The 22,395-nt window shown below is 40.5% G+C and overlaps 3 protein-coding genes across 4 annotated transcripts; 1 reads left to right on the forward strand and 2 right to left on the reverse strand.

Moving 5' to 3' along the window:
• Positions 1 to 360: 360 nt before the first annotated feature.
• On the reverse strand, positions 361 to 17,241 carry kdm2bb (lysine (K)-specific demethylase 2Bb). Of its 2 annotated transcripts, none has more exons than XM_028417688.1 (21): positions 17,079 to 17,241; positions 16,409 to 16,553; positions 16,192 to 16,270; positions 16,027 to 16,073; positions 14,864 to 15,042; positions 14,656 to 14,762; positions 12,959 to 13,052; positions 12,648 to 12,801; positions 12,374 to 12,489; positions 11,734 to 11,854; positions 11,238 to 11,644; positions 11,063 to 11,149; positions 6,196 to 6,426; positions 5,398 to 5,541; positions 5,202 to 5,288; positions 4,739 to 5,065; positions 3,564 to 4,630; positions 3,307 to 3,470; positions 1,982 to 2,143; positions 1,679 to 1,897; positions 361 to 1,040 (listed from the first exon to the last, which is right to left on the reverse strand). In XM_028417688.1, exons 1-21 carry the CDS (start codon positions 17,121 to 17,123, stop codon positions 859 to 861), a joined length of 4,164 nt encoding a protein of 1,387 aa, XP_028273489.1. In that variant the 5' UTR covers positions 17,124 to 17,241; the 3' UTR covers positions 361 to 858. The 2 variants fall into 2 exon arrangements, with proteins under 2 accessions (XP_028273489.1, XP_028273488.1); XM_028417687.1 differs by having other exon boundaries at positions 4,739 to 5,074.
• Positions 17,242 to 17,642: 401 nt separating this feature from the next.
• orai1b (ORAI calcium release-activated calcium modulator 1b) lies at positions 17,643 to 19,377 on the forward strand. Its single transcript, XM_028417690.1, has 2 exons — positions 17,643 to 17,926; positions 18,029 to 19,377. The coding sequence occupies exons 1-2, from the start codon at positions 17,813 to 17,815 to the stop codon at positions 18,584 to 18,586; spliced, it is 672 nt and encodes a 223-aa protein (XP_028273491.1). The 5' UTR covers positions 17,643 to 17,812; the 3' UTR covers positions 18,587 to 19,377.
• Positions 19,378 to 20,344: 967 nt separating this feature from the next.
• morn3 (MORN repeat containing 3) lies at positions 20,345 to 21,955 on the reverse strand. The gene is made up of 6 exons (XM_028417689.1): positions 21,855 to 21,955; positions 21,356 to 21,505; positions 21,111 to 21,268; positions 20,871 to 21,030; positions 20,583 to 20,767; positions 20,345 to 20,465 (listed from the first exon to the last, which is right to left on the reverse strand). The coding sequence occupies exons 2-6, from the start codon at positions 21,489 to 21,491 to the stop codon at positions 20,370 to 20,372; spliced, it is 735 nt and encodes a 244-aa protein (XP_028273490.1). The 5' UTR covers positions 21,492 to 21,505; positions 21,855 to 21,955; the 3' UTR covers positions 20,345 to 20,369.
• Positions 21,956 to 22,395: the final 440 nt, after the last annotated feature.

Genomic DNA, 22,395 nt, shown 5'->3' on the forward strand with positions numbered 1-22,395 from the left:
TGTGGTGTAAACATTTCTTTTTGCTGCATGCAGAGCCAAAATACTTCTTTCCATAAAACCACCAATAATATTAAAGAGTGATGGCAAAGGGGCAGAGATGAGTGTGTGTGTGTATGTCTTAACTACAAGCTGTTAAATTTAGCTGAACATTTTTTAGTGTTGAAAAAATATGCTTTATACACTGTACACGGTATAGTGTATGTGTGAATACATTCATGTATTCGTTATGAACGCATCAGTGCAAATAACTTCTTTTTTTTAAACATCTCTGCTAAATATCCAAACGAACATGGTATTAATATAAGGAAAACAAAATATACAGTACCTTTTGTCTAAAAAGTAAAAAAAAAAAAAAAAAAAAAAAAAAAAAAAAAAACATCTGGCACATGTAAAAAGTATGTAAAAAAACAAAAGAAACACGCAAACAAACTATTGTCCTACAGTTTGGCAACATTAGACCTTTGCCTCAGGACAGTAAAGAGCTTAACAGTAATGCCTGATTATTAATTGTAATGCTATGATACTGTACAGTGGTGCATTTAATACTGCACATAAATGTATGAAACACTTTCTGATACAAAAATATTAATCTATAATGCAAGAGGCTTTGCATTAGAACAAAAAATAAGTCTATAAACATCAAAAGATAACTGATACAATACAGAAACCATCAATATAAAGAATAAATAACTTATAAACAAGTGCAACAACAGAAACTTTTGTTATATTGCCTTCACTGGACAACACTTCCTTTTTTACATTCTGGCGTAGCAGCACGTCCTTCCTTTACATCAGCAGCCTTCTGCTGCCTCCATGTGGACAGTAGCTCTCGGCCACTTCTTCCTCTGTTCTTCTGGCCTAGCTGATCCTCTGCAGCAGTTTCTCCTCTATCAGTTCAAACTGCACGCTGACAGACATTTCTGCGATGAACTGGTCGCACCCTTCCTTGGTCACCTGTTTGCAGTATCGCAGGTCGATATGACAAATGCTTCCACAGCGCTTGAAATAGGTCAGCGACTGGTCTGTGACCCTGTTACAGACTGCAGGGAGAAAATAGGTTAAAAGACGATAAACAAATGGTGCACGACGGGTCACCTGTACTCACATAAACAACAGGGTACACACACATGGATTATTCAGCCCATTAGGGAAGGACATTAAATCCAAAAAGCCTCATTATGCTGAGCAATGTTTTGGGATAAATGTGCCGACAAGCTTCGGGTGGACAAAAAGCATTTTCCTTTCAGCTGTTTCCATAATGGAACTTTGATTCACTGCTTCTAACATTTAATGATTTTACAGAGAAACAAGTAGAATATCTAATTATTTCAGCATTTCTGCACTTTCATACACATGAATCCATTTGCAGATAATTATTTTATGCCTCTGGTACAACAAGCAAGAAGGAGCACAACAAAGTACAATCTCAGAAAGGACCTTTGAATCCAACAACTAAACATTTTCACTGAACATCATGAAGCTTGGAGTTATTGCAGCATTGCTGTAATGGAATGCGCTAGTTTCACAGAGATCTGCCAAAAAACTATCAGCATACTTTTACATATACATGTTTTTATATTTTACATATTATGTTACTTCCAGAAAAAACAACAGCTTTAGTTTGGCTTCAGGAAGTTAAATACAGGCAGACTGACTGCCAGCAAAGGCAGCCTCGTACCTGACAGGTTGATATCAGTGAGCGAGTCTCTGGTGGTCGTCCCTGCAGCCGTCAGGATGTTGACAGACTGGTCAGTGACGTGGTTACAGTAGCTGAGGTCCAGCTTGGATAACAAGGGCATGTAACGAATGATGAGGCGCAGTGACGTGTCTGTGATATCCAACCCGGCTAGACGCAACTCCTCCACATTACGCAGCTTACTCCTGTTGTCTAACTGACCTGTACAATGTTTAAGACACAGAGACAAGGTTAAAAGAGAGATCAAGAAAAAAGTTAAAAGTATGAGATGTGTATAATGTGTACCTGGCCTATTATCTGTGGGAGGTGACAGCAGGTCTCTCATCTGGGCGTCTTTCAGTCCCTCAACCCACTGAACATCCAGAGTTCTTAGCAGTGGACAGCTGGAGGTGCAAAGAGCAGAGACGGCCACCCAGGAGCATCCTGAGAGAAGCAGCACACGCAGACCTGCAGCCAAAGCAATGACATACAAACTCACGTTAAAAATGGTTGGACAAGGAGCTAAGGAGGAGGAGGGCTGTGTGGTATGTCAGACATTTTATATCTGTTTGCTTCTTTCCTACCCTTACTAATACATTGGTTGGTGTTCAAACAGCAACATGGCAAAGCTAAATATACTGCTGATTTATTGCACGCTCGTTATGTTGAAGAAATGTGCCCTATTTCTCAGTTTTTAACTGTCTCCGGAGTCTTAGCTAATCTGAGGTCACATAATAACACAGGATGCACAGATGTGGCAACGCAATTTATGAAGAATAAAGAAAGTAAACCTTCTAAATTCAGGGGCCTCGGGGGACACAATTATCCAACAGAGGAGTCATGTGGGAACGAGTTAATTAAACACTTTCATATTCAAAGAATTCCACAAAGACAATTCTCTTTTCTGAACAAGCTACTTTTTGGCACAGTTCTTCATTATTACCAGAAACAGTGACCACACGATAGAGCTCCCACAGGGCCATGGTGGGATTTTTTTTTTCCATCCTTGTAATAAGTTTTCCCTTTGATCTGCTGCTGAGTGCTGTGTTGTGATACAGTCACATGTAGTAGATCGCTGCTGCCTCTGACCACAGTGTGTGCACCTTCACCACCAGTTGTGGTTGCAAATGCTGTCTGGTGTATGCAGGTAGGTACCGCAGCATGCATATAGGTGAGATATACTGCACACAGGGAACATGTAAGTTAAAGCTAGCTAGTAGCTCTGCAGTGTTCTTTTTCTCTGAGGCAAATGTGTTGACTAAAAAAACACTAAACTTTACTAAACTTTTTTATTTTGTTATATACATAAAACTATGTTACCCAATACAGAATACCCTAGAAGGATCATGTTGATATTAGCCATTGTGCCACTGTATCTATAAGAAACCTGTCAGCAAAATCCAAGAAAGATGACAGAGCCTTTGAAAATAACCCCTTTTCAGAAATTATTCAATAAGACCTACTGTTCATTCATTTTTTGCACACAGTCACAGTCTCAATGGGGCATCTGTCCTCTCTCTCCATGTTTTTTCCAAAGTTCAGGTCCTTGCGTTTTTCACAAGAACACAAAACTGAAAGCAGTAGTAGTGTCCAGAAATGCATCTTTCCTTTTTTTGGTTGAATGTATTTACCTGGAAGTCTGTTGATAAGCCAGCTGAGCTGTTTCTTGGAAATGTTGGTCCAGCTAAGGTCCAGAGCTACTGGCTGTCTCCGGATGATACCACTCAGCATGAGAGGTGTGATGGACTTACAACGGTTCAGATTGATGTGCTTCCAAAGCCTCTTGTCACAGCACCTGGTGAGAGACACAGCAGATACTTTCATAGGAACACTGTGTGATGAAATGCAGAAGACACGTTTTCAGCTCCGCAGTTAATCTTGTACTCACCATCTGTTCCAGGTCCTGCAAACACGCATGCAGACGCAAAGATCTTTGTGAGTTAGATGACTGAATACAGTCATCCACGTCTCTCGTCGCATCACATGTGCTTCGCCATCATTCAGAGGCAACCTGTCAGGTGGGGGGCTGATGGGAGGGGGCCGGATTACATGGCGCTCCATTTGGATACACTTTGGAGGTGACCGGCAGGGGAGTGGCCGTGGGCATATTGGTGTGATTGGTGGGTTTCTGTTCCAGCTGAGTGGCGAGTAAACACGTGGCGCCCCATTTACCTCCCGGCCCCGGTGTCGCATCCAGTCGCCAAGATCACTGCTGCCATTGTTAAGAGGCCATCTAGGCTTCTGGTCGTCCACTTCGTTCTCAGGTTCACTTTTTATTGGCTTGTGATTCTGATTGACTGAGCTGTCCTCTGTTTTCAGTGGCAGTCTGTTTTGGTTGGCCACACCATCCTCCATTTTAAGGGCTCTACGGCTCTGATTAGTGGTGGAGTCCTCTGTTTTTAGTGGTTTGCGGTTCTGATTGGTCACTGAGTCTTCATGCTTTAATGGTTGGCGGTTATGATTGCCTGGGTTGTCCTCCGTCTTCACTGAACTGTGCTTCTGGTTACTCAGAGAGTCTTGCGTCTTGGGGAGGTCCTGGTTGAACTCTTTGCTCACCTCTTTGTTAAGAAGACGTCTGCGCTGATGATGGTGAGCTTTATGCTGAGCAGAGCTCCTATCCTGGGCCTCTCCTGATTCACCGCTCGGTCCAGCTCTGGGAGAATTGGTGGAGGTTTGGTCATTTTCTCTGGCTGCGGATGTCCTCAGCAAAGGATTCGATAAGACCTTAGCTTTGTCCTCTGCACCACCTTCTCTCTCTCTCGTCATTAGATCTTCTTCCTCTGCATCCTGTTCTTGGTCCTCATCATCATACTCAGTTTTCTCTTTTATATGCATCCTGTCCAAGGACAAGCCATCTTCTTCATGATCATCCTGTTCTTCTTCTTCATCATTCTCTGACTTGATATGCCGCATCAGCTTTGAAGTGAATGGATCCTCAAGTTTCGAAAGCTTCTTCTAAGAAAGAATGGGAAAAAAATTCAATTATTTTTAAAGCATTAAGACCAGATTTAACGAATAATAGTTCAGTTTTTTGCAAAGTTCTTCTCTCTATGTTATATTCACCTTCTTTTTCACAATGACGGGTTCCTCATTGGTGTCAAAAAGCTTCCTCTTTTTTCTTAGTGGATTGTCCTCAAGTCTCACACGGGGTATACCATCGAGAGACAGCAAGGGGGCACGTTTCTTTGGAGGCTCCTCGTCATTCCTCTTAGGGATGACTTCCCTCTCTGCCTTCCTCTTCACTGCAGTTGGGGTGGTCAGGGCAGTAACAGTTGTTGTTGCCACCATGGGCGAGTCAGGCTCCTCTTTGGGGTCCCGATTTAACCGTGGTTCCTTCAGGAGCGAGCCAGGAAGGTTTGACGCGTACTTAAATCCTGGCCCCCTTTTTTGCTTTGTGGCCAAAAGGTTAGAAAAATAGAGGGCAACTTTATTTTTTGGTTCAGGGATTTGAAGACACAGTCAGCTCTTTATTAAATGTATCATTCAACCAACATGCAGGAAAGAAAGAGTCAATATTGATGCTTACTTTCCCTGTTTTTCCAGCATGATTACACTTTGGGCACTCCCAGCAGTTTGGCAATTCATCATTGACTACTCCATTTGAATCTTTAATCTGAGCAAGAAAAGCATGTACAGGCTATTACACAGTATGTGGCTACCATGACAACATCCTAACATTTATGGTGGCAATATTTAAAAAATAATGGTATTAAGTAATTTACCTTGAGACAGTTTGGGTGAACAATCTCATTGCAGATGGAGCACTCCATGAGCATGAGGTTAAACTTATCATCCTCATCTTCCACGGTGTCCTCTTTCCCTGCCTCTCCACAGACCAGACACACCGCTGTGTGAGGCAGGACAGGCTGCAGAAGAAAAAAGACGGAGTTGGAGAGTGTGGGTTAAGCGTATCTTCTGGGTGAGAGAAAGTTTGTTAAGAGTCTGGGACATTCGGTGAAAAGCCAAGAGACACTTGCTATCTTGTCTGTTGTGGTGCTTTCTGCATGTCTCTGTCCATGGTACTGAAATTTTGAAATGTGGCTTTTGTCACATTTTCTCTCTGGACTTACAGTATAATGTAACTATTACATAAACATTGCAGCTTTTATTACTGTATCTGTGTTACTGCTACTGACAGTGGTAAACAACACCTGAGCGGTCACCCCATACTGCCCCAGCAACAACGCTGTACACCCAGGCAGCTGCTTCACAACCACATGGGCACACTTGACATCAAGTACTCAGAATTAAAAAATACCCACAGCAATTAAGCATTTATTGTAAAAAAAAAACTAGATTTTAATAATTATGTCTTCATGATATTTATTTAGCTAGAGCACATAAAAAATATGTAGGAGCCTGTTCATAGGCTTCATGCTAAGCTGGGTTAATTGGCCACTGGCTACACCTTTGTACCTAAATAGAAGCGACAGAGTAACTAACTACTGATCTTGTGTCCCAAAATGCCAACATTTACATATACACCATATGAAAATTCACTGTGCATTTTTTGTACTTACGGCAATGCACTGCCTCATGATGCAGGACTGCTTCATTCGCCCTGGCCCACCAAACTTCTTCATGTCTTTACAGAAGTGGCACTCTCCACACTCTGTCCGTAAACATGCCTCGCACTTTCGACAGCGCGTTCTTCTCCTCCTGGCACCAGATGTTCCCCGGCTAGCTGACAGCTTGACTGCTGATGCAGGAGATGCTGCCATCTTAGGTTTCGGCCTGTTGGGAGGCCTGGGCTAAAAGGTTGAAAAGGATACAGTGTCAAATACCCTAAAACAATAAGCCAAACATATATTTCACTAATAGGCACATAAAGGAGAATGAATCAACCCTGTTACTAAGAATGAGTTGTTGTAAAACTACTCCACATGCATATAATTATATATTTTGTTAGTAAGGGGCATGCAACTCTGTACTGTAATGTTCTGAATTATGCTGCATTTCATTTCATAATGGTGCTATGGCCCTTTAAAGAGGCACTTTCAATCATGTTATGTAATAATAACATTAAATTTAGCTGGAGCAAGTGCCATAGATGATGTATGTAGAACTGCCTGATCCTTTGTTTTTTTGCATCTCTGTGTAAACACCTGCATCTATACATGCAGAAATACACAAACAGTACATATCTACACAACACAAACCTGATTAAAACATGAAGTGTACAGACACACTGGCCATGGCTCTTAAAGCAAGAACACAGGAGAAAACAAACACATCAAAAATGTCCCCAGAGGCGTCTTCCAAATTTAGCACCTCACTTGCTTGCATGCTTCTACTTCAAAGAGAAGCTGCTCTTATGGCTACATTTCACACATGGATCACTAGGATTCAATATACTGTGTTAAGGGGTGCGCAGACTGATTTAGAACAGAACACATTATTAAATGTGCTCTATTTCATAGAAGTGGGCAGCAGAGAGGAGATGGCTTTGATCAGCTCATTACTGCTCTTGTGTTTTACTGTATATTTCACTTCCTCTCAGGCTCAGAATGAAACCACAACATATTTTTAACAAAGAAACACACACACACATCCTAATACTGCAAGCAATTCCACGTGAGAAAATAAGTGGCAATGTGTGAGATGGAAAAAAAACAAGAACAAGGAGTACAAAACACTGCAGCTCTTGGAAATGAAGATCGGATTTCTTTAGTTACATCGGTGGTGCAGATTTTCCTAGTGTCAGCATAGCAACAGCCACGTCCCATTCCCTAACAGAACAGACTATGACACACAGACTTGTAACCAATAAGAACTGTAATGAGACCCTCTAACAGGAAAAGTAAACGGGCTCTGTCTTAGGCATATTATGATAATTTATTCTAACAATAGCCACAAAATAGACTGACACAGGCAGTGAGATATGTGGTAACCAGACAGGATTAGAGTGAGATATTGGGGGGAAGGGGGGAGGGCTTGTGCAGCTTGTACTAGACAGTTCTGGGGGTATTCACAGGGATTAACGAGAGGAGGAAGAGAGAACAGATAACACAGAACAGAAAAACAGTCCTGTAGCTAACACATCCTGATCTGTGAGGTTGCACTCATAATTGATCTCCACAATAAACAACCTGGCACTGTAGTGTAGTGTCTTTATTATTGTTTGTGCACCGCTACAGGTGTAGGAAATAAATGGAACCAAAACAAGGTATTAATACAATTGCTGTCCATATTGCGCCCCCTTAACCCCCCCCAGCTGATGGCAAGACCTCTAAAAACACTCCCCTTCTACTGTAACTATCATCACGTACAAGTGTTTTTGTGATATCTCGACCTCAGAATATGTCACCAGAAGCACGTCAGCTTTCAATGATATATTAGTGAAGAAACAATAATGACAAGCTGTAGTATATCTACTGCTTCACAGGTATAATAACAATAAAATATAACCGACTGATCATTTCTTCTCATTTGGCATCGAGACATTATGAAAAGCCCAGACCATTGACTCAGCTCTGAGCTTCTGAGGAATTAAAACACATTATGGAGACAAACACATGTTAACCACAGACTGAAACTAAATGACAAAGAGCAGGAGAAATTCAAAACCAGAGAGATGATGGAGCTTTTAACTGATCGAGATTCACTATCTTTCAGACACAACTGACCTCAAATATTACTCTGACTCTAATAAAACCTCTGGTATGCACTTAGCTGTGAGGACTGTGGACTAAAAATCAATTAAAAACTCTCCTAAGCATACTACAGTGCATGTTTTGGACATGTTGACACTACACAGCACAAGTACACAAATTCATTCACAAGTTTCTCAGATTGATGCTGAACTGTTGGGATGTTTGCCTTTGGACTCAGTACTTCTCCTACATCCTATTAGTCGGAAATTTTGCATGTTTTCAAAGGTGCATTAACACAACGAACAAAAAATCTTAATAGATAGTGCAAGGTGCACTGATTTATCTGCAGTCAGCATTTTAAATCAAAATGCAGCCACAGACTTAATGTACAGGGGGTGTGGCTCAGAATCAAGCATGATGTGCGAGAATAAATATTTCAATTAACAAAACACATTTTCTTATGTGTGAGGACGCCCCAACTTAAATGCACCTGATATTTATATCAAACAATACTGTTGCTGTTTGTTCTAGAATGCATTCAACACTTCAAACAATCAAAACATAAAACATTCATCTCCTGCATTTTGGAGCAACCTATAACAAGCCCCCGGATCTGGGCTACATCAACACAGATTAACCTGATAATAACACAAGCATGCACACAAATACACACACTCTCACACACAAACAGCAATACTATCAAAAAAACAAAGGCACAAATCCAAGACCAAGCACAGTCTGAATCAATGCTTTTGTCTTCAGGTATCTCCTTTTCCTCGCTAATATATGATGCTGCACACTGCTCTGTCTGACACAAACATTCCTCTGACAGCCTCACTATGCCTGCCTGCAAGGCTTTGTAGTGTGCTAACCTGCTCAGAGTCTGAGTCGTAGTCCTCATCATCAGCGCTCAGCGACATGGCCATGGCTGGTTTTCAGACACCGTCCAGCTCACAGCAAACTGACATGGCTGCAGTCTCCTCCTCCTTCTACTCCTGCTACTGCTGTCAGGGCTACAGCCCTCCCTCCTGCTCCAAAGCTCCACAATACCACAAGCAGATGTAGGAAACACATCCAAGCCTGACTCATTAATATGGATTGCCTCACTGAAGAAGGGGAGGGTTGTTGAAAAGCTCAGAGCCAATGGGAAGCCACTGTGCATCAGAATATGTACAAGGGGGTGTATGCCTCTATCCAATGAGAAGACAAATGTAGGAAATCTGTTATTATATTCATGATGAGTATCAGAGGGAGAGCAGAGCCGGCTATGCACAGCCAGTACAGCCAGATGGCATCTCATTACAAAAGGCAAACACAAAGAGGCCCCACAACCAGCTGCTGGCCTTTGGAGGGATGGGCGGGGGTGATGCAAGAGTTTGTGGGACCAGCAGAAACGTCACTTCCAAACACCTATGTAAAGCACATCCCATAAACCTCCTCCATTAAACCTCCTGTTGAGGCTTGTCTATCTATTATACAGTTGAGCCATTATTTTGGACAATTACATTTATAATGCACACACTAATGAACTAAAATAGAGTTAAAGTCCCGGTTATATAGCCCTACTCTACTGTTAAATGCATGTCAAGCCAATTGAAAATTTTCATTGTAAAATGCAGATGGGTAGATCACATGGGGACACACAACAAAGATTCCAGGCAATGCTGCAGACTGTTAAGTCAAAATTATGCAAATACTAGTACATCTAATGGTCTGCAGATAGAGGGCAGTGGCAGTAAATTCAAAGGATGAACAAATAAACTGGAAAGAGCACTGTAAACAATACTATAATAGTATAAAAATATACAGATCAGTGAAGAATTAAAGCTGGCAGGGTGTAACAGAACTGCAACACTAGAAGAATTACACTATACAATACGATAATATTTCTACAAATGCCCTACAAAAAAAGGAAAGAAAAAAAATTCCCCTCTGGGATAAATAAAGGAATTCTGATTCTGAAGTTTGGTACTAAGTACAGGTCACATAAGTAATATACTGATTTCAATATACCTAAAAATAAACATTCATTCCTGTAATGTGCAAAATACTGCAAAAAATAGAGAAGGTGCAGAGGAAGAAGAAGAAGGAGAAGCAGGGGCAAAAAAGCAGCAGCAGAAGAAGCTAAGGCAAAATAAGATGATGTAAACTCAAACTCTAAATAAAGATGCAACAATGCAGAAAGAATCCAGTGGAAGAAGAAACAAAAACAACAATAAATTTGGCTGCTATGCTGGACTACAAGAAGAAGAGACGGCTGAGAAACTGCCCAAGATAAAAATGCTAGAAAAATATTTTGAGAAAGGATTGAAAGTTAAGATATGTGAAAATGGATGCTGATATTTCTCTGTTTCTGTCTTTTGCTACGTATCACAAAAAAAGGCTGTAGTTGTATTAACAAGGCGGGTAATGGTCAGTACTGCTTGTCCTGTTTGATAATGGTCGATAACTGGTGAGTATTTATATCTACAGCTGGTGCACTGGTTGTTACTGTTGTTGCCTTGGCAATGCATGTCCAAGAATTAGGGATGATGAGCTTCTGAAGGTGCACTGAATGGAGGATGCATATGTTTGACATTTAAATTTGCATTTTTGTGTTGAGAATGAAATATTAATTTTACTCTTTAGTAACTTTACTATTAATTGCTTACTGCACTTTTAAAATCTGTGTGGATTACACTATGTTTCTGATGGCTTGACAAGAAAACATCTAACAAGCTAACATTTCTTTGTTTATGGAGATGAGCAGAGGGTTTTATCATAAAACACCACATTGCAGGATAAACATTCTTACCTTTAGAGTTTTCTTCGGCCAGAACACCACAGGAACTCCAGTGATTGCTAACTTGAGGTTGTCATCAGCATGTTCCTTTAAGACAACCTAGACAGCCACAAAGGACAATAAAGTGTAAAACAGGTCAACTGTATATTGTGATGCATGTATGTTAACAAACTCATATCAGTGTTACCTTTATATCCTCCAGCAGGCCCTGTGGATTCTCTATTCCCACAGGAACACATTTCTTATTTTCAGGGAGCGACTCCAGCTTCTCAACCAGTGTCTTCAGTCCGGTCAGTTCAAACTCTGTCAAGTGAGTCCACTTACTCTGAGACTCTGAGGCTGGAGAGTCAGAGGGGGTTTTGGGGAAATCTAGAGAGGTGGAGCCTGGATTACAGCTGTCCTCAGAGTCTACAGATAGAACAGCTTTGAGGTGGTGGCCCTTCATAATGTCGGGTGAGCAGGGACCATCCTGAGAGGTTCTTTCTGATTTTTCAACATGGTCATCCCTGACTTGAGTCCCACACGAGTCCTCATTTGTGTCCTGGCTCCTTGAGTCAGAGAAGGGGCTCTCCATCTTTACCTTTGTCTCGTAGTCTGAAATGACATAAGCAGGCTGCATGTCATATGACCCTTTTTGTGAATGCGTGTATGTTTTAAAACAACATCACACCTAAGACACTCACCTGAAGATTCTTTACGCATTTCCTGGAAAAGGTAGGACCGTTTAGTCAGGCAGTGCAGGTATCGCTCCAAGACGTACCAGCACATCTCATAGTAGAAGGGGAAACGGAATTTGGAATGAACCTGAACAGAGGCCATAGAAATGTGTTTACATGACTGTAAGCAAGTAATTGCTTTTTTATAGCTCGCAAAACCTGATTTATTCTTAGCCACGTGTTTACCTTCTTTAATTCAGCAAATTTCCGTTTTAAGGCATGTGTATGACAGAGTTCATATCACTGCCAACAGCCTAAGAGATTATTATTAGCAGCAATAAGCTGTCTTCTGTTACTACAGAGGGTAACCTCACTGATGCATGTAATGAGAACGCACCTAAGATTTAGCAAAAATAGGCTTCATTTGATAGTATATTAACATTATTTTTTAAAGAATACTATTATATATGTATAAATATGGTAACACAAATACAACTTGTTAGGAATCCTAAAAATTTAGAGTTTTGAATTTTCATTTTTTTCACTTTTCATTCTGTAGTGTCCTGTATGTGAACTCTTCACGCTTCCCAAGTTCTCAGAGAGATTAATTTATCCCATGTAGAGTTCACTGTATTGTAGTGCAGGTCAGAGTGCAGCAGACTCCTACCTTTGTCCTGTTCTCTATCTCATGGATGGTAAGCTGCATAGGAATGTTAAAGCTGTGCAGAATGTTGCCTCCAAATACCAGTGTGTCCACAGGAGTGTAAACAGCATGAATCCACCCTTTATTTACAGAAAGCAGAAGTACAAGACAAGGAACGGATTTATAGATACTCACATACACTTTGTATGAAAGTTAAATAAAACTGAGCAGTTCTGTTCATTGGAGCAGCAGCTAATCTATTCCTGCTGGCTACTTTAAAACAACCATGCCAACATACCAGATGGGATGAAGAAGGTATATCCCTGTTCAAGCTCCACTCTCTGGCATCCATCAGCTCGGTCACCCAGGAAGATATCACTCTGCTTGCCTGACAGGACCCAGTCCTCATACAGGGCAAGGTTATGGGGAGTTGGAGGCACAAGCCAAAATACCTGAGGAGTGAAAGTAATTTTGATTAGAGGTTATACAGTGGGTAAGGTCAAATCAACTCTGGAACTCTTGACAACATTCAAAACTCTTCTCGATTTTTCATCCTAATCAATGGAATAGTACTAAAGGAGGTATACAGTATGTCAGAAATTCACTTACTTTCTGTCCCTTGAACACATGATACCAAACAGAAGTTCCCCCAAAATCGATGTGGAAGTCTGTGTAGCAGCCCTTCACACTCATCAAGCAATACCTTATAAGGCAATAACAAAGTAATTCAGTCATAATACAGATAAATAAATAGACATCCACACAAATATTTCAAATGATGTATTCCATTCAACTGATGACAATAAGACATCTCTCCCCTGGAAATTAATTAAGTAACGATTAGCACCCTGAGACATAAATTATTTGCTAATTTAACAAGCTGTGAACAAACACAACTGAAGTGTAAACATGGAAAAGAAATTTCCAATGAAATCTTTGCACAATATTATGTTGTGAATCCCGCAGAGGGATTTGTTTGAATTGCATTTCTTCACCATGACAACTGAGCTGTGAGTCAAGCTGACCAGCCAGATGCCCAAACATTATCAGTTTTCTGACAGCTTCATAAGAAATTGTGTTTTCTCATGAACATGTGCATGGTAGGTAAAAACTTTGACTACAGCAATAATCAAAAAATATGCATCAAACATGTATGTAATGTAATGAATTGTTACACTTAACGAGACAAAACTAAGAGTTAGAAACTATGAGGTGTAGAAAATGGCCCAACGTGAACCTTTTTTTGACTTAAATACAAAACAATTGATTCATAAATTGCACTATAAGAGTATTCCTTTCGATCAGACCAGTGTTTTGTGTTTTTACCTTTACATGTTTCGACTGCTTCCTGCAGGCTTCTTCAGAAGTCACGTGATGTTACCGGTGACGTATCTGCCAACTACAGGTGGCGCTGTTCCCCTACTACCTGGAGTAGTGGGAGAATGGCGCCACAACCTGCATAAAATCAGCTGGCAGACACGTCACCGGTAACATCACCTGACCTCTGAAGAAGACTGCAGGAAGCAGTCGAAACATGTAAAGGTAAAAACACAAAACACTGGTCTGATCGAAAGGAATACACTTATAGTTAAAAAGGTGAAGACCAAATGAATCTAGTTGAAATATCATAAATTGCAGCCTCACATTTTATTGCAAAAAAATATTTTTTTTTTGCCAAACTAATCTGATCTAAAAAAAAAAGTACAAAATATGCATGCAACCGTAGTAGTGACAAATAATTAATGGGGTAAATAACACTTTATATTGTCTATCTGTACAAATATAAAAATAATTAAACATAAAAAATAAACATTATTTTTTCATGCATGCAAATCGCTTAATTTTAATAATCAAACACAGTTCTGTGTTGTACCACCACCATGATGATAGATATGGCAGCAAAACAACAGCTTACAACCACAGAGGTTAGTAGAGTCCCTGTGCAATGGCAGAAAATATAGACAGCTAAGGCTAAGAGAAAAAGAAATGGCAGCAGTGGTTTGGATTCATTTTGATTCTTCAGCTGATTGGCTGAGAGGTGTCTGTGTGCAGTCAGAGCACAGATGTTATAAACCATCCTCCACTATGGAGAAAAATTCTGCTGCCTAGCAACAATCAGGAGGTGACAGCATGCAGTGCTCTACCATGATGAATTGATACATAAGGCATTCAGATGGGAGAAGTAGTATTTACAGCCAAGAAAGCAGACATTTTTTCTGTATTCTTCACTTCTCTTTTTTTGCCTCACAGACCTCCAAACACAACTGCATCAGAATAGACACAAGACAACAACAGCAAAGACAAACCTTTGCACTTTAGGATACTTCATCTCTGAGATAACGTTGGTCGCTTCCATTTGGCTTTGTTTCATGTCAGGTGGCCACATGTTGTCCACCCAGTCGACTTGGTCCACCTGTGAGAGTCATAGTGCGGTTACTCCTTCCCCTGTTTGGACTGTGTGTGACCTCTACAAACTTTTTATAACATCATTTAGTGAGTGCCATGTTACATTACCACTGTGGGCCGCTTGATAAGGTTCTCCAGCTTAGTGTGGCTGAACTCCAAGCTGATGACATTAAAGAGTTTATCCCGCTCTTCCTCGGGTGTTTCATAATACCGGACAAACTGAGCCATGCTCATTTCAGAGCCTTTCTGAGTGCTAACATCCATTACATCCACAGACCGGCGACTGCCTGCAAGAAACAACCAGGACATAAAATGAAATTAAAAAGACAAGCTTTTTATTATACAATGTTATTACTCTGCAGACTTGTATTTCAGATTGACACTGATGTGACAGATGTCATTATAAGTAGCTACTGCTGCTGCTCTTGTATACATTATATTCCCATTATTCCCCACTAGATGGAGCAACTACTCCCTGAACGTATTCTAACCACAATTCCTAATGCTTCACTTCACACAGCTGCATTTTAGTGCAGTAGAAGAAAACGTAACAAAAATCCAACAATATGAGAAAGTGGCTGTGAACATGGGCCAGAGCCACAATAACAGGCCAACACATGTATCAAAAGGTTACATATGAGAGCTTGACTGAGAAACAGCAGGTAACTCAATAACTGTTTGTGTTATATAGAATTCATATGGCCTGTGTGAAACTTTAAAGTAAAAATTGCAAATTGGTGATAAGAGAACTGCTTAAATGTGAAACTATTGTTTAATAATTGCAGCTTCACATTTTAGTGCGAAAATGTTATTTTTTTGCAAAACAAATCTGATGCTAAATAATAAATAAGCATGCAACAGTAGTAGTGACATATACTTAATGGGATAAATACAACTTTTTTTAAATACATGTGACAGGAACATTTTGAAAATAATGTGATTCAGCCTATGGTAATTTTCTGACACTAGTACTGTGACATGAAAAAAGCTTTACTCATTTTTTAAACATTCTTCCACTATACAAAAAGGTTGTACTTTACAAAAGAGGTCCTATAATGTGTCACTATTCTAATATTATGCATGTATTTTTCTACAAGGTTGCTACAGTTCAATGTCCTTTACATGTTCCTTTGCAGATATCTGGTAATTAATTATCAGTTATTTTACAAAACGTGCAGAGTTGCATTTATTCTCTGCATTTGCAGGTTGGGTACTTCTATGACCGGTGCACGTATGCTGCAAATATACACGAGTGTTCGTCCATAACTTACCAACTAATCCTTTAACCTCACTGACTGTGAACTCTGGATCAGGCATTCTGTGTAAATAGAAGGGAGGGATGCATGTCATTCAGTTAATGCATTACTTGTGCAGGTAAAAAAGCAAAATGATGTAATAAATAAAATGTGGGTTCGATTAGCACCATGACTTCTCACCTGATTCCCAGTTCATCTTTCTCTTTAAAAATGAGTGGGATCCTGAGACCCTCCCTTTGCACATATTCATAAGTGAAGTCTGCAAGACAGTGGATGAAGACAATTTACAGGAAAACAGTTTCATGGTAAAAAAAAATCTACACCTTTAAAAAAAAAGGAAATGTAAAAATGTAAAAAAATGTAAAAAAGGAATGTAATGTACATTATGTTACTTTACCTTTACCATCCATTGAGTGGACAAAATCTGCATTGTAACTGTCACTGACAAGCTTTTCCTCCACACTGAAGCCACGGATGTTTGCAATTTCTTCCACATCAGACAAATCCTCATTTTCGTCGTACATCCTCCGGCAGATGGAGCGCTGCCATTGAAAACCAGATGATTTACATGACAAACAGGAACACGCGTGGAAAGCAAACTCCTGTCACAAAGGCCCCCCTGTCTCCATGCAGGGTTAGTATGACTAATGTGAAATGACTGATTCTGAACTTTGAAACTGGAGCAGGGTTTTGATAGTGACAGTTAGGTCACTGTAGTAGCACAATTATCCTTAAATGTGACGTTCAATGCAGAAGCCATTCAATGGAGCTCATCCAGAGAGAGGCAGCTGCTGATGGGTGGACTCATTATTGTGAAATCCGTGCACAATTTCACTAATTAGTGATTTATCCTGCTATAACCACGCTGCGCTTGCACAAGTGTAACAGACGTAAGACAAGTTAGATAAAATACTACTGTTTTTCTCCGTTGCCTTAAACTTGAACAGCTTCACTGACTTGACAAACATCCAAACATTAACAGTTGCAATCGTTAGCTTAGCTAACTAATTAGCTCGCTGCCAGTATCGCTTCATAAGCTAACGTTAAACACGGCAGATGGTACACACCAGCCTGCGTCCGGATTCAGCACACGTTTCCGCGTCCTGAGCCATCGTCTCCTGCGGGTGTTTCCTAATCGCTCAGTGTCGGAAATGCATCTTCGTGCGCAGTGAAGTTAAAGAAACACTTAGCACGCTTTACAGGTTCAAAACAAGGGAACCATGTTTTTGTGTATTACGTCATCGCCAGGAACCAAAACATTGTTGGACAACGTCACGGCATGTCAGCGCGTGCACGCCTTTACTACTGATAATTTATTTTTTTACGAACGATAATCACATCATGTCCCTGGTATAAAGAAAAATAATAATTGATTCGTTTTAATTCTTCTTTTTTATATTTAAGTCCACTGAACGATAATTTGGCTAAATAAAAAAAAAAAACACTTTCATAAATGTCTAATACTAAACAACGTCACGTAACGTGCGTCACGAACTTAACTAAAAGTGAGTTGTAAAATTTCCACATATTTAACAATGTAGTTATGCCCATGTTGGTTAGATGAGTACTAACCGCTTTACTGACAGTTTACTAGCGGACGTTCCCTTCAGAGCGCGCAGCCTTATGGGTAATGTAAGGTGCAGGCAGGCGGTACGACACGCCGAGTGAAAAAATAGCTTCCGCAGTTCCGTCAGCTGGCGAGGCTACATGCTCTCTAAGTGTACACTGTTGGACGCGCTCGTCTGTCAAGAGTAACGAGGTAACTGAGCGGCTCCTGGAGTGTTTTGATTACAAGCGCAACATGAGTCTGAACGAGCATTCACTGCAAGCACTGTCCTGGAGAAAGCTGTATCTAAGTCGAGCTAAACTGAAGGCTTCCAGCCGAACATCAGCGCTGCTCTCCGGATTTGCTATGGTAACATACTCTACAAGCCGTCCTGTCAGTCTTCTGGAGATTAATCAGATATTGTGTGTAAAGTTGTGTTTCCTGTTTCCTTCCTGTCCCTTCTTCCTGTAGGTGGCTATGGTAGAAGTGCAGCTGGACAACAGCTATCCTTACCCACCAGCTCTCCTCATCGCCTTCAGTGCCTGCACCACTGTGCTTGTGGCCGTCCACCTGTTTGCTCTCATGGTCAGCACCTGCATCTTGCCTAATATAGAGGCTGTGAGCAATGTCCACAATCTCAACTCTGTGAAGGAGTCTCCACATGAGCGGATGCACAGACACATTGAACTGGCATGGGCTTTTTCCACAGTTATCGGTACTTTGCTCTTCCTGGCTGAGGTGGTTCTACTCTGCTGGGTCAAATTTTTGCCCATTAAACCCAACAAATCAAGCAACAACACAGTTTCTTCAGGTGTGGCTGCTGCTATTACTTCCACCTCCATCATGGTCCCATTCGGTTTAGTTTTCATAGTCTTTGCGGTGCATTTCTATCGTTCATTGGTCAGCCACAAGACTGACAGACAGTTTCAGGAGCTAGAGGAGTTGTCCAACCTCACCAGGCTTCAAAATGAGCTTGACAACAGAGGGGAATCTGCCATTCTGCAGTCACCAAGCTCACATTTCCCATAATGGATACACTGTTTAAGGTGGACTACTTACAATTTCTCCAAGCCAGAAGTCAAACTTCTATTTTTTTTTTACAGGAATGAAAATGTGTCTTTTTAAAAATTTGTTTTGTGAAGAGTTGTATTTTTAGAGCACACATTCGATCCAACTGTGAACTCACAAATCTGCCATAATGCATGTAGCTTGAAATCAGAAAGTCTTAACTGTAATAGTTGCTTAATGTATCTCTTACATTATGGCAGACATCTCAGCAGTAATCCTGTCTGTTGCCTGCTGCAGTTACTTACCGGGTTGTCAGTGAACACTGTATGTTTGTTGTTTTATATTATCTCGTTATGTGAACCACGAGTATTTACTCTAACACGTCTCTTCTTATTTGTAGAGTCTCTTGAATTGGTCACCATTCACTTTTGTTATGCCTGCTATTTTTGTTAGCAAGACTACAGTGTTATTAGTGTCTTTGCAGAAATCCTTAGGTTCTGGTGTTAAAATAAAAATTTTTTAGCACATTTTAAAATGTAGAAAATGGTGCAAATGTTCAATTTCAAAACATTTTACATCTCTAGTGTTATCTATGCAATTGATAACCCGCTATTTTGTTTTCTAATCTAATTCATTGCACTTGCTATATGATGATCATACTTGACCTTTGTGGAGTACTTGTAGATGTTGGGCACTAGTGTTCCTCTGTGCTTCATTTTGTAAAGACAGCTTGCCATACAGTCATGCTTAATCACACTTAACTGGTGTTTTATTTTCAACAAATTAGGGTAAACAGCCAGTGTTAAAGGAGAAGGAGGAAAAGTGATTGTGGGTTTGGTGCATATTAGTGTGAAAGTAAGGATGCAGCATAAAGAAACACAGATACATAATGGTTATTCTATATGTATACATACTCAGAAAGCTCTTGATGGTTTGTTTACATTACTATCAATATGTTTATTAGCACACAAATAGGGTTTCTTCACATACATAGCTTAGGATGTTGCCTTGATGGATTTGCTCAAGTGCAGCATTGATGTTTTGTTTGCTAGCTTAAAGGTAGGGTAGGAGATTTCATTCTGATGCACTTTTTGTTAAATTAGTGTAACTTCTCTTTACAATCCGATAGCAACCGATTAGTTCGGCAGTTTCACTTTAAAACGAAGAATATTAATCATCTGTAGAAGCTATAAAACAGTAAAAACATCAGCCAATCCTACGAGGCGCCCCTGCGCATTTAGTTGGCTGGTTGTCACTATCTGCCTGCTCTGCGCGCACCAGAGAGGTACGAGCATGATGGCCGAAGTCACAGACTGGTTGGGGGGCGTGGCTTCAGGGTGAGCTCCGAGAGAAAAGGGCATGTGTTTGCTTTCAAAATCTGGCTGAGTTTTCAAAATCTCCTACCCTACCTTTAAATGGAACAATGAAAATGTCAGGCGGCAAGATTGTTAAAATATCCAGTTCACCCTACCCTGTAGAGGCAGGTTCAAATATCTAGATCAATCCCCATAGACTTCCAGTTTTGATAAGTTCCCTTTTTGTGACAACTGCACATGTCAATTTACTATTCACTTTTTTAAATTAAATTAAGAGCACAAAAAGCCTTCTTCCACCTGTCCGCTTGCCTGTCGGAGTTTAGGCAGACCGTGATCATACCAGCATGGCGATGGTCAGAGTGTCCCGCAGACAATCAAAATGTTTCTTCAGAAACCTACGAATGATGTCGAAGAAACTTGATCCAATGAAAAATATGAAAACATGCTGAACATCACTTATTGTCCTTTATCTGTAAGGGTGTGGTAGTTCAGGATCCTGCAGCTGATCCTGTTGTTAAGCTGTGGTTATCAAGGTAAGCTGATTTAGCTTCCTTTAAAACCAACTGCGCATCCATCAAGTGTAGCTTTAAAAAGAAAATGAGAATGTGTTTTAATTTTCACAATACTGTTGTGACAAAGAATGGGCCATGCTTATTTAACCAGATTCATGGCTGGAGTCACAATATTCACAAATGTTGTACCTTTGGAATTGGATACGTTGGTGGTGTTGTTGCTTTATCTCTCCCACAGTCAGACAGAGTACCACATTTAGCTACGCCATCCTTCCAAACGCCAACATAAAGCTGGCCTTTGTCAGAATAGTAGAATTTTCCATCACCATTCTTCTTGCCATCTTGCCAGGTGCCTTCATACCAGTTTCCATTTGCTTAAACACAGGTTAATAAGTCATATAATCATATAGCCTACTATATGAGGAAATACAAACTATAATTAACTCTTTGATTCAAGGTTGTGTAAATTTCTCTCACAAAATCGAATGATTCCACGTCCATGACGCTTGTCGTTCATCCACTCTCCCACATAGAAGTCTCCATTTTCAAAGTGCATTCTTCCCCAGCCGCTCCGCTGGTCCTCAACCCACTCCCCATCATACATGGCTGAGTGATTGTAAAAGAATACCCCATGTCCCTAAAAAGATGAAAAAATGCATCACAAAGTAAACATACCTGTGTGGCATGCACATGTAAAACATTGTGTGAATTGCATACATGTTTCTTTCCATTCTTCCATTCACCGCAGTACTTTTTTGCATATGTCTTTGATTGTGGGAGCAGCACACTGAAGGTACCATGTCCATCACGTTTTCCAAACTTCCAATCTCCATCATAAACCGCCCCAGACTTTTTCCAGAGCTGAATTCCTCTTCCTTAAAAAAAACCCACAATCAACAAATGTTTCATCGACAAAATAGAATGACCAGTATTTCTAACCGCATCACAACACACTCTCTCACCATGCTTCTTGTTGTTCTGCCACTCCCCAGTGTATTCATCCCCACAGACTGAGAAAACTGTGTGCCGCAGTCCACATTTCTGAGACTTGATATCCAACAATGTTGCCCGTTTATGCTGTGCTTTGACAAGCGGCATGGCTGAGTGAGCAGCTTGATGGTATAAAATAAAAACAAATATGTTAGACTCATGAATTTGTCTAGGTTCACTTTTTAGCCCACATGACACTGACTAAACAGGAGAGGGGCTACAAGGCCCAATCCAATTAAAAGACACTTTTAGCTAACAGGAGGAATGCACACATAAAGACACTTTGATGTCGTTACATCCTGTATCTTATTATCTTATTTAAACTGTGTTAAGCTAGCCAGCTACAAAGCTATTTGAGCTAGGTAGGCTAATTATGTTTCCAAACTCAGTTACCCTTGCTAGTAACTTAATAGCTCTCCAGATAAAACAGCATGTCAACTACTCATTCAAAACAAAATGCTAGTATCTTACCTGACTTTCAAAGCGGACGACCTTTTTAAACTCAAAACTACAGAGGACTGCTAGTGTGCAGAATACACTAGTTTACAGTGTTTGTTGTATCCTAGCAACAGTGTTGGGGAGTAACGGACCGACGTTACGTATTTAGAATACAAAATATGAGCTAAACTGTATTCCGTTACAGTTACACTTTAAAGAGATGGTAATCAGAATACAGTTACATTGTTGAAGTCAGTGGATTCTGCTGGATGAAACAAGTCACGTAAAACAACCACCGTCTTCTTACAACAAAGATCTTATTTACGGCAGATGTCTGACTCTACTTACTCATCGTGTGGTCATATACGATGATGGTGAACAGTCATTGGAGTGAGAGCTCTTACCATCAATACAACATCTTTGAGCAAAGCTAAAGTTTTTGGTTTAGCAAACTGGACAGAAAGCTGCATGCTGCTGGGGACAGAGAGGACAGAGCAGCCGGACTGATGGGGGTCAGAGTCTGGGGATGAGGATGAAGCGCTGCGTGCTTAATGCTCCTCAGTCATGATGCCGG

Source organism: Parambassis ranga, chromosome 12 (assembly GCF_900634625.1).
Source record: "Parambassis ranga chromosome 12, fParRan2.1, whole genome shotgun sequence".
In the NCBI taxonomy this organism is placed as follows: domain Eukaryota; kingdom Metazoa; phylum Chordata; class Actinopteri; family Ambassidae; genus Parambassis; species Parambassis ranga.

Coding starts and splice junctions, on each gene's coding strand:
- kdm2bb (XM_028417687.1), bottom strand. CDS start 17,123: ATGGCTCAGGACGCGGAAACGTGTGCTGAATCCGGACGCAGGCTG. Junction 5,075..5,201: donor ATGCTGGAAAAACAGGGAAA/GTAAGCATCAAT, acceptor TCTAACCTTTTG/GCCACAAAGCAAAAAAGGGG. Junction 3,471..3,563: donor TGCAGGACCTGGAACAGATG/GTGAGTACAAGA, acceptor GTCTCTCACCAG/GTGCTGTGACAAGAGGCTTT.
- orai1b (XM_028417690.1), top strand. CDS start 17,813: ATGAGTCTGAACGAGCATTCACTGCAAGCACTGTCCTGGAGAAAGCTG. Junction 17,927..18,028: donor TGCTCTCCGGATTTGCTATG/GTAACATACTCT, acceptor TTCTTCCTGTAG/GTGGCTATGGTAGAAGTGCA.
- morn3 (XM_028417689.1), bottom strand. CDS start 21,491: ATGCCGCTTGTCAAAGCACAGCATAAACGGGCAACATTGTTGGATATC. Junction 21,269..21,355: donor GCAGAACAACAAGAAGCATG/GTGAGAGAGTGT, acceptor GTTTTTTTTAAG/GAAGAGGAATTCAGCTCTGG. Junction 21,031..21,110: donor GGAAGAATGGAAAGAAACAT/GTATGCAATTCA, acceptor TCATCTTTTTAG/GGACATGGGGTATTCTTTTA.